At 38.1% G+C, this 16,673-nt stretch overlaps 1 protein-coding gene across 2 annotated transcripts in view; it reads right to left on the bottom strand.

Annotated features, from left to right (window-relative positions):
- The window catches only part of LOC692674 (transcriptional activator cubitus interruptus), a 167,355-nt gene that overhangs the window by 12,992 nt on the left and 137,690 nt on the right, over positions 1 to 16,673 (bottom strand). For both annotated transcript variants that reach the window (XM_062676509.1, XM_062676508.1), the window contains 5 exons: positions 6,349 to 6,441; positions 5,037 to 5,240; positions 3,521 to 3,707; positions 2,420 to 2,560; positions 194 to 353 (listed from right to left, as the gene is read on the bottom strand). In XM_062676509.1, coding sequence (XP_062532493.1) covers positions 194 to 353; positions 2,420 to 2,560; positions 3,521 to 3,707; positions 5,037 to 5,240; positions 6,349 to 6,441 — 785 coding nt within the window. The remainder of the gene's footprint in view (positions 1 to 193; positions 354 to 2,419; positions 2,561 to 3,520; positions 3,708 to 5,036; positions 5,241 to 6,348; positions 6,442 to 16,673) is intronic.

The following is a 16,673-nucleotide window of genomic DNA, read 5'->3' as shown; positions in this document are numbered from 1 at the left end:
GTTAGGACATCTTGTGAGTCCGCACGGGTAGGTACCACCACCCCAGCTATTTCTGCCGTGAAGCTAATACATTTCGGTTTGAAGTACTGTTAAAACTGAGACCTTACAACTCTTGTCTCGAAAGGTGGGTTACCACTTAACATTAGGTGGGTCGTGAGCTCGTCCAACCATCTAAGCTGCAATAAAAACTTACCCAATGACAGTTGGTTTCGATAAAATCTCCTGGCTCGTCTTTGGAGTCGAGGCCGTCGTGGACTGTGCTCTCCGCGGCGGCCGAGAGCGGCTTGTTGCTCACGTTATCTCGGTGCGTGAGAATACCCTGAGGCGACTTGCGCTGCATCAGCCCTGTAGCACTGAAATCGAAAAATAGGTTGGAAATGTCTATGTTTTTTTTCCCTACCTATGCTGATAGCCTTGAGAGGTTATTTCAGCTTCACCTTAGGTGAGCTCACGGGGCTCAAGCCAGAGTGTTGCTAACACTGGCCCTAGCAAGAGCAGTACTTCGCAGAATCTACCACCGCATCGGAAACGCGATCCACTGAGATGATCCGGCGAGAAACTCAGTGGGCTGTGTCTGTGGGTTAATTCGCTCATCGAGCCCTTCATTGCAAGCGACGGGTTCGGCGAGGACGGTGACCGGAATGTCTATGATAAAAACACCTTTACTTCAATCCGAATTATGAGTCGATACATTTTTTTTTTTATTATGACTTAAAATCAATTGTTAGTTATTTTTGCCAAATCAACCTCGAGCGTAGAACACAGGTCTCGATGGTTATGGGTTCACTGACTTTAGCCCATGTGCGATGGGCTCCGAGTTCGATTCCATTTCGTAATCAGTGGATATACATAATATGAATGTAAAGAAAAAGCTTTATTATTTAAAGCTCTTTAGTTTTAAAAAGGATTTTTCTTCAGTGTCATGGAACACCTTCTGTGTTTAGTTGAATTTTTAATATTAAATTTAAAAGAGATTTAGGGCTTTAAATGTTATTTTCTTATTATATAACGGAAAACGCAAGTCCTTTATTGTTTATTCGTTCTGTATGCTTAGTGCGAGTTTTTTAACGTTCCCGATAGCGTAAAAGTTAGCTCATATTTCTATGGAATGGAATCGTTTGCGTGCGTTTGCCGCTAGGGGCGCTGTTCCAACTGCATACAAAATTGGGTTAACTTTTACGCTATCGAGAACGTTAAGAAACTCTCACTAAGCACACTGAAGTACTACTTCATATCATTATATGTATATTACATATTCCCTATGGTATGCTATATTATAGTACACGCAGAATTTCCACGCAGTTCCAAAAAAACTTCAGAGGTGTCAAGGGACACCCGGATGGAACGAAGTTCCTTTCGATTAATTAGTGAAGGAATTGTAATATTTTTTTTTAAGTTATAATAATAAGTTACGGCATTATGAAGAAGAAAAAAACAATACTATGGACTAAATTACTATTGTTGAAACGCTATCTCGAGAAACTGTACTCATTACGCGGACCAATCGGATACGAGCAATGTCACGCGATAAGCGCCTACACGTTGATTGGTCAGAATGACGGATCTAAAAAGTGTCGTGACAACTTTTCGTAAGAATTTTTTCCGTCTAGCCCCCTTTCACAACGCGCGATAAGGAACTTCGTTCCAAAAGTACACTTATTTCACTCGGTGTATGTAAATTATTTTCTCTTACTGTCTTAAACTTAAACATGTCAAATGCATTTAGTTACTTGCACTGGTGCTCATCGCCAGAAACTAGTAGAATCAACCATTGGGTTAAGGCTGATTTAATCTCATGACCCATTAAAATAGAGTTATCTTTAGACCAACATGTCCGCATAAGGCACAAGTTAAAAGAGTTAACTGATCCAATGACCGCAGTGCACGTGTTTAAGACATTCAGTATTTGGGAACAAAATCAAAGAATACGATCTTAGCTCGCATTCTAAATTTATTTATTTATTTTTTATGGCCCTTGTAGACGAGCATACGGCCCACCTGATGGTGAGTGGTTACCGTCGCCCATGGACTTCAGCAATGCAAGGGGCAGAGCTAAGCCGCTGCCTACCGCTTAATACTCTCCACAAGCCTCGTTTGAAGAAGGACATGTCATAGCGCTCGAGAAACACATAACCGGATGGTACGTGGCAAAAAGGACCTCTGGAAACGCACTGTGGACGACCGCAGTGGCTCCAGGTATGGATGAACTCTACTCCGGTGGCGGGCGGTGCGATGGTAAAAACAAGATAATGGTATCATCTCGAATAATTCCTCAGAGCACTCCCCATGGAACATACGGTACAAAATACAGAGGAAACCGAAATCCCTTCGCAGACCCAGAGGTTCCAAACGATCCGTGAGAATGGGATTATAGACAATCCGAACGGCCCTCTTCTAAATGTGGAATGTTTTTATTTACCTATCAGCTTCCATAACACTAGTGATTTCAGGTTGCTGCGAAGGCTGTTGGAGGTGCTGAGGAGGGGTTCCATCTAGTCCCAAGCCCTGTCTGACATCCACAGGACCCATGAGCAATTGTGTCGGTGACGATATGTGAGATCTGCAAACAAGGAAACACTGAGTTGTATAAGTGATCTAGACTTTGATTAACCATGTTTTGACCAGTCTTTACAATGATAGTATTTGTTTCAATCAATTTCACGAGTGGCATTCTCATTGACCCGTTTTTAAGACTTATTATTTATTCGTAGTTAATACCTGATAAAATTTATAGACAGGAAAACGATCAAAACGATTTTAATGCTAGTTATCTGTAAAGCTTTTAATTAGATGATCCGGATTTGTGATTTTACTCTTCTCTTGCTACTACGTCTTTTACGTTTCTACCTCTCACTTCCTTAGTGGTATTTTCCTACATTTCTCCATTATTCTTGACCCAGTAATTCCCAGTTGTTGACCCAGTAGTTCTTATTTAAGAACATTCATGAACGTTTTAAAAGCGGTGCAAATGATAAACAAACTTTAATTTGTGCATGCTCTTTTTACTGGTGGTAGGACCTCTTGTAAGTCCGCACGGGTAGGTACCACCACCCAGCCTATTTCAGCCGTGAGCGATTTGAAGGGTGGAGCAGCCGTTGTAACTATACTGAGACCTTAAAGCTTATATCTCAAGGTGGGTGGCGCATTTACGTTGTAGATGTCTATGGACTCCAGTAACCACTTAACAACCAGATGGGCTGTGAAATCGTCCAGCTATCAAAGCAAAAAAAAACGCTTATATCCAATGACTACGTTTTAGTTGTACTAATTGTAATGTAGCTTGGGATGGAACGTAGTAAGTACCCTGATCGATTTAATCGGCAATTGCCGTGAAGAAAAAAAAGTAGATAAAAGTGTTATATCGTAAAATTTTATATAAGTAGTAATATATATTCATATACATATATATAGATAACTTCTTTAGAACGCCCCCTCCATATATTAGCGTCTACTTTCACTCTTTTAAATTATTGCGGGTTGGTAATCTAAGATACCCAAGGTAATAAAATGAATAACTTGCCTATGAATGCCAGCTACCAGATGGGCATGAGCGGCATGATGAGCAGCAGCTGCTGCCGCCTGTTGATGCGCAGGATCTAGCAGTACGCCTCCGGCCAGTACTCCGCTGCTTCCCACCACTCCTCCTCTAGCCAACAATTGTTGGGCCAACGAAGCATGGGAGAGGGAAAGGGCTGGAGATATCGCTCCTGAAATGGATTTTAATAAAATCATAACGGTTAACTTTCGCAGATGGAAACACGTAGGATTAGTAAAGCTACTCCCACGCTTTATATTTAGACATACTACATTGATTTTATTTCGATAAAATCTAAAGCTCATGATTACGTTGGAGGCTAGTCAACCGAAGTCTCGAGAGAAAACATTTATTTTGATATCTATATAGTTTATACGTCTTTTTATTTATTTATTACAACACAAAACAAATTACAATCATTACAGTACATTACATATTAGCTAAATCGTACGAGTACCTAGTATCTAAATCTACTTTGGATTGCAATCTAAATGATATACTCAGATAACCCGTATCAATGTACATAGCTTTGACTATTGAAAATAAAATTACAAATTACAAATAAAAATAAAAATAAAATTACAAATATTAGTTCCAGAAAAAAAAACAACAAAATAATAATACGGTATCCACATAAGTAGACAGCAATACAACCAACACAAACATTATAATGATAACTAGTCATTGTTAAATAGAATATCCTTCATACATCTGATAAATCCCGAGTCTAGGTTCAAAGATATCAAGGTCACCGTGACATTTCCCCAAATCGTTATACTGCCTGACCATTCTTACCATAGGGTTATAGTATGATATATTATTGTAATATGTCCGTAACGCAAAGAGGTCTGAATTGTTAGCGACTTTAAGGTGAGCACCAATAGCTGACCCTATTCGATTTTCTTGTATTATCGCTCCCACTGTACATACGTAAATACAGGATAAATTTAGTAATAGAAGTCTTGAAAAACGAGCATCGTATGGAGACCTTGGGCCTTGGAATCAAGATTTGACAGAATATGAACTAAGCTAAATACCTAATGCATGTGCCGGTCCTGAATAAATAAGTGTTCTGTACATAATTACCACATTTTACTTAAGTACTAAATTCATAGTACTCAGTGGTAATTAGCAAAAAAAAACTCAATAGAGCGAGATTTTGTTGGTTTATTTCAATCATATGTTGTACAAACTTTTGACAGAATTATGAGTTCTAACATCAACGAATATTACACTTGTATATCATGATCGCTACGCAAAATCCTCACCCTTTTTTTTTGGGCCGGGCGCCGTACCTCCTACGAGGTCCCCGCGCCTAGGAGGCGCGCGGTGTATGTGGGACTTGACGATCTGCAAGGTGTTGAAAGCAGACCGCGGGCCCAAGGAATTTAAGGGGCCCTACCGCACTAAGCGACTCCCCTGCACTCTTACACCCGGCGTCCGATCTCCGGGTCAGAACCCGGTCAGAGTAGGTTCCCGTGGTCAAACGCAAAATCCTCACCTGCACTAAGGTGTCCATAGCTTCCCGTGGAAGCAGCGGACGGCGCTCTGACTGCCAAACTAGCTGGAGACGCCCTGATCACGGCAGCTAAGTCCAGAGATTCCGCAGAATACGGACTCCACGAGACTGCCCGTTTTCGATTCGCAGAAGCGCCGATTGCACCGCCCGATAACCTTAATCTCGTTGGAGACGCTATTCTAGAACCTGAAACAGACACCAATAGTTGAATAATAACAATATAGCCTTTTATGCAGATCCATATTATAATTATATGACTAAATATAATACATACTGGTGGTAGGACCTCTTGGGAGTCCGCACGGGTAGGTACCACCACCCTGCCTATGTCCGCCGTGAAGCAGTAATGCGTTTCGGTTCGAAGGGTGGGGTAGCCGTTGTAACTATACTGAGACCTTAGAACTTATATCTCGAGGTGGGTGGCGCGTTTACGTTGTAGATGTCTATGGGCTCCAGTAACCACTTAGCACCGGGTAGGCTGTGAGCTCGTCCAAGCACCTAAGCAATAAAAAAATAAAAAAACATAATAATATATAGAAAACTTAAATTTTATTTAAACCTTAATCTAGCCTATTATTTGATTTTTTCTTATTTTCTGCAGATCTGTTGGCCAATCGACAAAGGCCTCCTCCAACCTTTTCCACTCATGTCTTTCTTGAGTCACTCTGTTCCATGTGACGCCTGCCACTTGTCTTATGTCGTCATCCCATCTTTTTTGCGGTCTACCTTTTTTCCTTTTGCTTTCTCTAGGATACCATCGTGTCACAATTTTGCTCCATTTATCTTTACCTCTAACCATATGCCCTGCCCAACGCCATTCGTTGAATAGTGATGTAAAAATTAAAACTAATTTTACGATTTAATCTCGTGTTTATTTGTTTAATCAATGACGTTAGCGACCACGTAAACTGCAAACTGTTGTAAACGAAATATCTGTAATAATAAATTGAAGATGAAAATGAAGAAGTAAAATTGGTTTTAATTTATTTATAGCTCGCGAAAACTAAAGTTTTTTTTTTTTTTGCATAGATGGGTGGACGAGCCCACAGCCCACCAGATGTTAAGTGGTTATCGGAGCCCATAGACATCCACAACGTAAATGCCGTCACCCACATTGAGATATGAGTTCTAAGGTCTCAGTATAGTTACAACGGCTGCCCCGCCCTTCAAACCGAAACGCATTACTGCTTCACGGCAGAAACAAGCAGGGTGGTGGTACCTACCCGCGCGGACTCACAAGAGGTCCTACCACGAGTAAATATTTACAAAAATAAAACTGTAAAAATCGAATTACCATCTAAACTAAGTTGAAAGTCTTGGCTCGCGAGCGTGCTTCCGGCATGAAGCTCTGGATGTAAGCTCCTTGCTGCACTTAAGTACTCCAAGCCTGTAACAAATGAACAAATGATAATTTAATCTCAAAATTCAGATAAAGGTTGTTTTGTTGTAGAAACTATTTCAAAGAAAATTGCTTCGTTCAAACGTGGAGATGCCATGTGATACATTTATGTTGGTTGAGGACTCGTGATATTACCAGATAAGTATATTAAGCACTACGATTGTTCGCACGTATTTTTATCATTCACGATTTTAGTCAATGTCTTTATTTTTGTCGTCGGTTATAAAATCGTACCGATATTGTATCGATGAGCCACCGAGCCAGATCTGAAGTGATTAACAAAAAACCTCTCGGCGCTACACAACAAATAAAAAATAATAAAAGTTATAAGTAAAACAATAAGGCTCAAATTCGCAATATATAATGTTTTACCTATTTAGGCGAAGCTCCCGAGACTCGGCCTAGGAGACTATGCTAAAGTCTGCCCTGGCAAGAGCAATGCTTCGTTGAATCTACCACTGGATCGGTACCGCGACCCGTTGAGAGGATCCGGTAAGGAACTAATTAGGCTTTCTCATTTTCGAAATAAAATTTAAAAAATCGCACAGTCAAAACAATCTTAAAAAGAATAAAATAACCCTGGAATACTCACTAAAAACGAATAAGTATATTACAATCAAACACAAACTGGTCGATCTTGAAAAAAACTTCTAATCGTTCTAATATAGTCTTATATTTATTATAATTATTATGTTATCATGTAAATCACGACTAATCTCGCTACTGATGCGAATAGCTGATCCAGTTTTGCAACCATAAAGATTTAGATTGAGACGTCAACCTGATGAGACCCTGTTTGCATATAAAGTGGCCACTTAACGCGTTCTGTGATTAATGTAAGTTGTAGATCGTTTTTTTTTCATTCGCAGTTGATGAAGCTATTAAGCTCTCTAAGTATAGAAAATGATAGATGAATATAAATTTTGTTCATAAAAATACGTTTTTCATATTTTTAATACTGTAATTAAGAGGTAAAAACTAGTAATAAAGTCCTATAACTACGATTAAGTTGCAATTTGAAAACGGTAGTTAAGAAATAAGTTAATGGAGACCTCTCTGTAATGTGTCCGTATATATAGTTGATAATTTCCTGAGTTCAATGAGGTTCTTGGCCCTCGTTTAAATATTTTTTCAATCTATTCAGATTCTAATCAAAAATTATATCCATTCTAATTATACCTTTAACAAGACAGAAAACAAACACGCCACATGTAATAAATAAAAAAATAAAAAAAAAAAATGATTACATTCCTTGATCACGGTCCTTAGCCGATGATCCGAGTCGGTCGTTAGCCAGAAATAATAGGTTCGGTACAAAAGGCGTCAGCAACCAACAATTTAGCTCATAACACACTAAACAAAAATAAAATACCACGAAAAATCCCACGAAAATAACGCATGTGGTCTCTTTTGACGCGCCGCTCCAGTCCTAAATTTTTATGTCTTCATCCAATGTGAGAACCGAAACATCGATACTCGATGTCCCACAGTGGGTCGATACTGTGATTTTAGTGACTTAGGGACCAACTTTGTTTTTTTATAAAAAAAATTATGTAGATAGATAGAGCTCGTTAATCTCAATAATAATTGTTTTGGGCAAAAATTACAAAAACTTTATAGTTTGATCAGAAAAATGTGTTTTGTGATTTTTTTGTATGGAGCGGGTCACATTAAATTAAATTCCTGCTAAGTACCGCGAGGTCCCGCTTTGAAACTTTATTTTCCTTATACCTTGTCTAGTCTACTATCATTTGATGCTATGAACATGTGCATAAAGTTGCAACTCTGCCAAATAAATGGATCGCAAAAAATTAATAAATACATAGAATAAAAACCTTTATTTTTTATTTCGTAAGTGCTTTTAAGTTAAATTTGATATGGATTAGTAAGTAAAAGCACGTAATGATACCCATAATTACATAATACCTAACAACAATACATTTATTAGGTCTCTAATTAAGCAATCTCTCTAATTATTAAGATAGTTAACATTATTTAATGAGGATAATTAGTTAAGTAGCCATTACTGGGTAGTAGAAAATATAGTAAACATTTGTTTGTCTCTGGAAGTATAAAGTGACCATGTTTATTATATACTAACTAGTGTTCGTTTATTCGTACTACTACTAACATCTCGTGATTGTCGTTGTGATCTTGCTGTTTCCGTTATAATTGATAATTTTGTTAACAATTTAGGATTATTTATGATTTTAAGAGAGCAACTACAGTCGCTGTCTGATAATAAAAAACTCTTTCAATTCCTACAAAATCAAATAAACGTGACCGAAGAGAAAAATGTTGAGCTCCAAAAATTCAGTACGCAATTTTGTTCAAATATAAGTGCAATATGGAAACGAAGTAGTCGCATGTTAGCACAGTTTATAAGAAAAAAATGTGATTGGTTAGAATGTGCAATAAACTGGCCCGAAGGAATGATACCTGAAGCTATCAACACTGCACATGAAAGGCTCGAGATTTCTAAGACTGAAGATGTTGAAAATGTACCACCCTCAAATATACTACAGAAGCCTCGACATCTATTTTTGCACCTCGAAAACCTTTTGAAGAATTGGGATCCAGGCAAAAACGAAGACGCATTGAACAAATTTACCAATCGCTTTCGTTATCCCCGGATGAAATGAAAGCTACTACAATTACTAGTTTGAGAAACACTAGAAATGAAGATGTAGGAGAAATAATGAACCACTTGTCAAATCACCCCGAAGATCTAGAAAAAGTTAATGAGTATTTAATTACAAGTAAAGTGAAAAGTAGTACATATTCTCCCGATAAGGCAATATTAGTTTCACTTAAATTAAGTGGCAGTATATAAACCTAAGAGAAGCAGCAAGTGAAAATGGGTCTGATTTATACCCTTCTTAATATAAAATTAAGCAAGAAAAGACCAAATGTTATCCAGGGAAAGACGAGGTAATTATTACTGAAGAAGGAGCTGCTATTAAAATGCAAGCATTACTAAACTTGGCGCTATATAGGCTTTTAGATGTGATTACTTCGGATTTGGACTCTGCAAGAGAGCTACTGCTTATAAGCAAATAGGCTTTGATAGAGCCCCAGGTCAAAGTAATTATAAACAAAAAACTGAAACAGAGTTTGATGATTCATCTATTTTCATGATCAGTCTAGTTCCTATAAGGCTTCAGAAATTTGATGGAACAATTGTTTGGGAAGACGACCTCATCAACTTTTTATTGCCGTCCAATAATGTTTAAATTTACAAAAGAAACGCAGTCAACAGTGACAATTATAAAAGCTAGCATAACAGAAGAAATAGAAAGACTTCAGCCATCAAAAATCAAACAAGTTGAAGTTAAGCATCAATTGCACATGATGATGATGGACGGCAAAATAGCCTCATATTTTTCAGAAACATTTTCTGCTGTCTGTGATATTTGCAAAGCAAAACCGTCAGAGTTTTTTGGAGTGACTTACTTATCAAAGAGAAAATAATGAAGAAATATTCCAGTATGGAATGCCATCTTTACATGCCTGGATAAGATGCATGGAGTGCTTACTTCATATCGGTAAATATAATTTTATTACTTCACAATTTTTTCATCGTACGTAGTTTCCTGTGAGATTATTTTATATATGACACTTTTTTATTTGCGTCTTATCGTTTGGACTTCAAGAAATGGGGTTGCAAGGGGGGATGACAAAGAAAAAATATCAATCAGAAAGAGCGCTATACAGCAAGCGTTTAAAAAGGAATGCGGTTTACTTATAGATGTTGTCAAGCAAGGAGTAGGAACAACCAATGATGGCAATACTGCCAGAAGATTTTTCAGGGATGCAGAAGAAACAGCCCGCATAACAGGAATACGTAAAGATTTAATAGAGAGGCTTCACGTGATTCTTCACTCTGTTGCATCTGGAGAGCGCGTTTACAATTTTTCGGAATTTTTTAGATATACTGCAGAATTGTATGTTAATGTATATCCCTGGTATTATATATGCCTTCCAGTATCCATAAATTGTTGGCACATGGCAGTGATATATAATAATGAAGAACTTTGGTGCCATTCGTATAGGTAAACTCTCGGAAGAGGCAGCGGAAGCTCGCAATAAAGATTTTCGGAAATATACAGAGAGATGTTATTCAAGAATGAGAAGTAGAACGTCGACTAATGAGGATATTTTACACAATCTTCTTTCGTCTTCTGACCCAAAGATCGAAAGGTGAAACAAAATATATAATATTTAGAGAGATTGCATAATTAGAGACCTACTAAATGTATTGTTGTTAGGTATTATGTAATTATGGGTATCATTACGTGCTTTTACTTACTAATCCATATCAAATTTAACTTAAAAGCACTTACGAAAAAAAATATAAAGGTTTTTATTCTATGTATTTATTAATTTTTTTCGATCCATTTATTTGGCAGAGTTGCAACTTTATGCACATGTTCATAGCATCAAATGATAGTAGACTAGACAAGGTATAAGGAAAATAAAGTTTCAAAGCGGGACCTCGCGGTACTTAGCAGGAATTTAATTTAATGTGACCCGCTCCATACAAAAAAATCACAAAACACATTTTTCTGACCAAACTATAAAGTTTTTGTAATTTTTGCCCAAAACAATTATTATTGAGATTAACGAGCTCTATCTATCTACATAATTTTTTTTATAAAAAAACAAAGTTGGTCCCTAAGTCACTAAAATCATAGAATCGACCCACTGTGTGTCCCTTTTAAAAAGCAAATAAAAAAAATCGATTCAGGTCAATCGGGTCCACTACGGATTGCGATAGCTCGGAATGGTCACCCTGACATTGGTTTAACCGTTCGCAAAAACTTCAAACGAAAACTGTCCTTAAGTTCCTTTTCGAATATTTGAATATCCAACGGTCGAGTGATTCGATTAGACTCGTTTTCGCTCGATTCGTTTTCTCGATTGACGTATTCATTTTTATTCGAATCGATTGGCCGTAAAATCGGTATACGTACGGTCGTGGTCTAGTTGTCAGCGGTCACGTTTAGCGTTAAAATATGAATGTCAATGGCGGAGTTGGGCGGTGCGTTTGGCCCGGCCAGAATTCACTCTGTAACGGAGTATACTAATGAGAATCGTAAATTACATGTTTGGCTGCCAGACGAATGCGCGGCGAGATGAAGGCGTTACGCCGGTATATATCGTATTTGTTACGGTTAAAGTATTTAAAATATTCACAGGTCCGATAAGACGAGCGTTGGCGCGACTAAATTATTCAAACGTTCGAAGACTTTGTTGCCTTGTTAAGGAGCAAGTTTGGTTGATTTATCTTTTGACCTCGTTTAATTACAATGTTCACTGTTTTACGTTTGAGTGCATTCATTCTATTCCGACTTAAGCTCTAGACGTTGTTCACTGTGTTATATCGCAACTGCGTGAATCATAAATAGCGCGATATTACCGTGAAACGTTTTTTTTATGGCCTAGATACTGGAGCCCATAGACATTTACAACGAAAATGCGCCACACACCTTGAGATATAAGTTCTAAGGTCTCAGTTTAGTTACAACGGCTACCCCGCCCTTCAAACCGAAACGCATTACTGCTTCACGACAGAAATAGGCGGGGCGGTGGTACCTACCCGTGCGGACTCACATGAGGTCCTACCACCAGTAATTACGCAAATTATAATTTTGCGGGTTTGATTTTTATTACACGATGCTATTCCTTCACCGTGGAAGTCAATCTTGAACATTTGTTAAGTACGTATTTCATTAGAAAAATTGGTACCCGTCTGCGGGATTCGAACACCGTTGCATAGCCTAGATACGAATGCACCGGACGGACGTCTTATCCTTTAGGCCACGGCGACTTGAACGTTTTGAATTTCGTACTTAGAACAACAAAATATCAATAGCTATTCCATAGCCGAAATACATTATGATCGACCACGTAATTGTCCTACCTGTTGCCCACGACCCGCGTCAAAAATAACAGACCCGACCGGCTCCCAGCCATCACATGTCATAAACCGATTAGCTATCATTAATTTGGAGTTGGAAAAAAAACCAGCGGTGTTTCTTAACAAGGTTTTTATGCTGTGGTCTGAAGTGTGATGCAGGTATAGGCAGGTGCATCGCATTACACCGATCAACTGCGGATGCGGCCTATTCAAGGGATACTATGAACATTAACAGATGAGATTATTCAATGTCTTCATTATCTTGGACGACTATTCGAAATAATTATGAAAACGTACATGGAAAATCTTTGTGTTTGTACTGGTGCTATCATATATTCGAAGTTGGCAAAGAAAGGTAGCCGACTCTAGCTATTTTTGCCGCGAACCAGTCATGGGTTCCGCTTTGAAGGATTGGGACAGTCGTGTTACTTTAAATTGAGATTCAGACCTTGCCTCTCAAGATGGGTGACGGTATTTACATGGTGATTGATATCTGTGGATTCTGGTTGCCACATGACCCTAAATGGGCCAAGAGCGCCTAGAGTATATCAGCAGTGTAATGCACTTTATGATACTCGTAAAAGAGTTCATATAAAGAACTCGCTAAATTGATTAATCGACCAGACAGTAGATTCGGTACCCAAATGTAACTATACTGAGATCTTAGAACATATGACTCAATATGGGTGGCGCATTTACGTTGTAGATGTCTATGGGTTCCAGTAACCACTTAACACCAGGTGGTCTATGAACTCGTCCACCCTTCAAAGCAATAAAAAAAAGATGTGTGGTGTCGTGGGACACCGGATAGGAACGAAGTTCCTTATTATAAAAATATTAATTTTAAGTTCTATTCGATGTATAAAGAAAATATAACTGGAGGTTTCGCAACAACCCACGGTCATTCGGTAACGTGCGAACTTATTGTGGTACACTTCATTCACGGTTGTTTGCATAAGAGTTAGTGTATTGCGCAAACGAACGCTCTAAGATCGTGGTCAATGAATGATAAAAAAATGTAATTTTTTCTACGTTATTACAAAGTTAAGCCGTGCACTGTGTGCATTTCTAATTTGTACGTTATTACAAAGTTAAGTCGTACACTGTGTGCATTACTAGTAAAAATCTTACGTTACGGACGTTTTTTCCCGGTTAGGGTACCCCTCCGCATCGACCGACAAGGAAATTCGTTCCAAAAAAAAAAATGACATAAATAAAGCCTTCAATACTGTTACTCCCCTTTCTTAATGTTTCCCTATTTGATAACGAGCACATTCCTGGACACATTTCCATAGCAATAGAAACTAATTTTAAAAATCAAATTGGTCCTTTGCTTAAATTAATACGTTATCCAATTTCCGTCGGCACATATCGCCACGCCAGAATCGAAAAGGCTTAATAATCCCCGCGTATATGAAACAAGCAAAAAAAACCTAATAATGTGACGCATGCATCGCTTTAACAACGTAAAATTATATTCTTAACAGCATAATTACACCTTTTCCTATCAAGCGGCATCCGTCTCCTTCGCTCAAAGGTCACAAACGTAAGTCCGTTTCACTCTGACGGGGGGGTCCTTGTTATTTTTGCGAGTCCGCCCGTTGATTTATTCATAAACGTATCTCGTTTATGCCTTTATAATATATTTTTTGTGGACACGAGCTTCTTGGAAGAGTTTTAGAACTGTGATTTCGTTTACTACCGGAGTTTAATTAATTGAGTGTAGAAGAGGGCTCGTTTTAAAATGGTTTTTGAGGCAGGCGATACCGGGATGGGTGATTTTCAAACTTGTTTAAATAAAACAAGTTGATATTTATAGATGGCTGTTATTGTAAACAACTAACAAGGTATTCGTTCGTTGGTTTAAGTAATAAATTGGTTTAAATTCTTTTTTGTTACAATTCAAATGATTGCCTTAAAAATAATGACTATACATGTGAAATATACCTGTTTGTCAAAAGTATATTCACGCTACGTCCAATATATTATGTGAAGTGCAATCGCCTGGGCAAATATATAACTCAAAGGAGTAGATCCGAGAGTGTATAGAGCACAAACAAAAACACGAATTAAATCATGAATGTGTTTTTTGACGGCAGCGTCTTGACTATGACGTCCTGAGATTGCTAACGCTATGAGTGTCCGCGGCCACTGACCAACAGGTGAGTCCTAAGCTTGTTTACCTACAGTGGTAATAACAATTACTATAACCACTTTCGCGTACTTCAAGAGGACTAAAAGCAGAAACCGATTTCATTCTTTGTATTTTTTTTTTATTTTTTATTGCTTTGATGTCTTGACGAGCTCACAGCCCACCTGGTGTTAAGTGGTTACTGAAGCCCATCGACATCTACAACGTAAATGCGCCTCCCACATTGAGATATAAGTTCTAAGGTCTCAAGTATAATTACAACGGCTGCCCCACCCTTCAAACCGAAACGCATTACTGCTTCACGACAGAAGTAGGCAGGGTGGTGGTACCTACCCGTGCAGAGTCACAAGAGGTCTTACCACCAGTAATTGCGCAAATAATTATTTTGCGGGTTTGATTTTTATTACACGATGTTATTCCTTCACCGTGGAGGTCAATCGTGAACATTTGTTAAGTACGTATTTCATTAGAAAAATTGGTACGCGCCTGCGGGATTCGAACACCGGTGCATCGCTAGATACGAATGCACCGGACGTTTTATCCTTTAGGCCACGACGACTAAAACAACCTTACTTGAACAACCATTTATTTTACCCTACATAAAATATTTGAAGAACAATCTAACCGCTGCACCGTAAACAAACCTCGTCGAGTACAATCATGAAAAGACGTTTGGTGCTTAATTTACGACTTCACTAATTAAGTTCAAACTTAATTGGGAGTCAAAATATTGACTTGGACTAATTATGGAAACCATTTTAATTTGACCCACTACGAATTACAATGGATATTACTTAGTGGGCACATTGGAAAGGCTAAGTTGTGAGTAGGACCGCTTGTGAGTCCGCGCGGGTAGGTACCACCACCCTGCCTATTTCTGCCGTGAAGCAGTAATGCGTTTCGGTTTGAAGGGTAGGGCAGCCGTTGTAACTATACTTGAGACCTTAGAACTTATGTCTCAAAATGGGTGGCGCATTTACATTGTAGATGTCTATGGGCTCCAGTAACCACTCAACACCAGGTGGGCTGTGAGCTCGTCCACCCATCTAAGCAATAAAAAAAAATAAAAAAAATAAAACTACGGCACGATCGAAACAATTCGTGACATGTCCGATTTAGATAACACTACTGGAGAAAAATGGTTACTCACGGGCATCATCGAAGTTTTCAAAGCTTTCAAAGCTTAACTTTGCTTTGCTTAGCTTTGACACAGCCCTCTGAGTTTCTCGCCGGATCTTCTTAGTAGGTCGCGGTTTTGTTCCGGTGGTACATTCAGCGAACCACTGCTCTTACTAGGGCTAGTGTTAGCAGCTTATCTCAGGTTGAGTCCGTGAGCCTATCTACCCGTCTATGAGTAACTGGAATAGCCTTTAGTTTACCAGCGAATAGGTAACAAAAAAAAAAGGTTTTACAATTCTACTTACCTTTTGCTCTATCTTTTTAATACAAAGTCTACCGTCTAATATAGGTTTTTTTTTTAAACTTGTATAATCTACGACAGACAGAGAAGTTAGAATTTTTTTCTGAGTTCAACTAAAGTTGGTGTTACTCAATCATGGAGGGTCGTACGGAAGGAATTTGAAACCGACAAGATGCGTGCACATGTCCTTCCGGTGAAGTTAATTGCTCGTTAAGGACTCTGCTTTGATTGGGAAGTAATTAAGAAGAATGTTTCTTCCAATAACATTTACTGTTAACATTCGATTTATCTATAATTATTGATAAAACAACGAGCCCTAATTACTTTGCGATGAATCTAATAATTACCAGGTTTCCAAATATATCGTAAGACAATGAATCATTGTTAGATTGAATATATCTTTTTGTTTTATATGTACGCAATTTGGTTATATTTTTATGTATTTTTAATATATTTTGTAAATATGTGAGGTATTTTTTTTTATTTTCTTTTATTACGCCAAAATTTCCGATTTCCTAAATAATTTCCTATTGTACTTCAGCTTTAAGTGTACTGTTTCCCATTTCCTTTTTCTGTACATTGTAATTATTTTGATGTACCTAAGTGCAATAAAATATTTTGTATTATGTTCCGACTGAACAACAACAATAATAATAATAATAATAATGGTTTGGTCCCTTAAAGCCTCTCAAAACATCTCGAGAGGCTTGGTCTCAACAAAAAGTCGG

The sequence above is a fragment of the Bombyx mori genome, chromosome 27 (assembly GCF_030269925.1).
Source record: "Bombyx mori chromosome 27, ASM3026992v2".
Classification (NCBI taxonomy): Eukaryota; Metazoa; Arthropoda; class Insecta; order Lepidoptera; family Bombycidae; genus Bombyx; species Bombyx mori.
The sequence above is the reverse complement of the archived record's forward strand: the minus strand, read 5'-3'. Positions and strand labels throughout refer to the sequence as shown.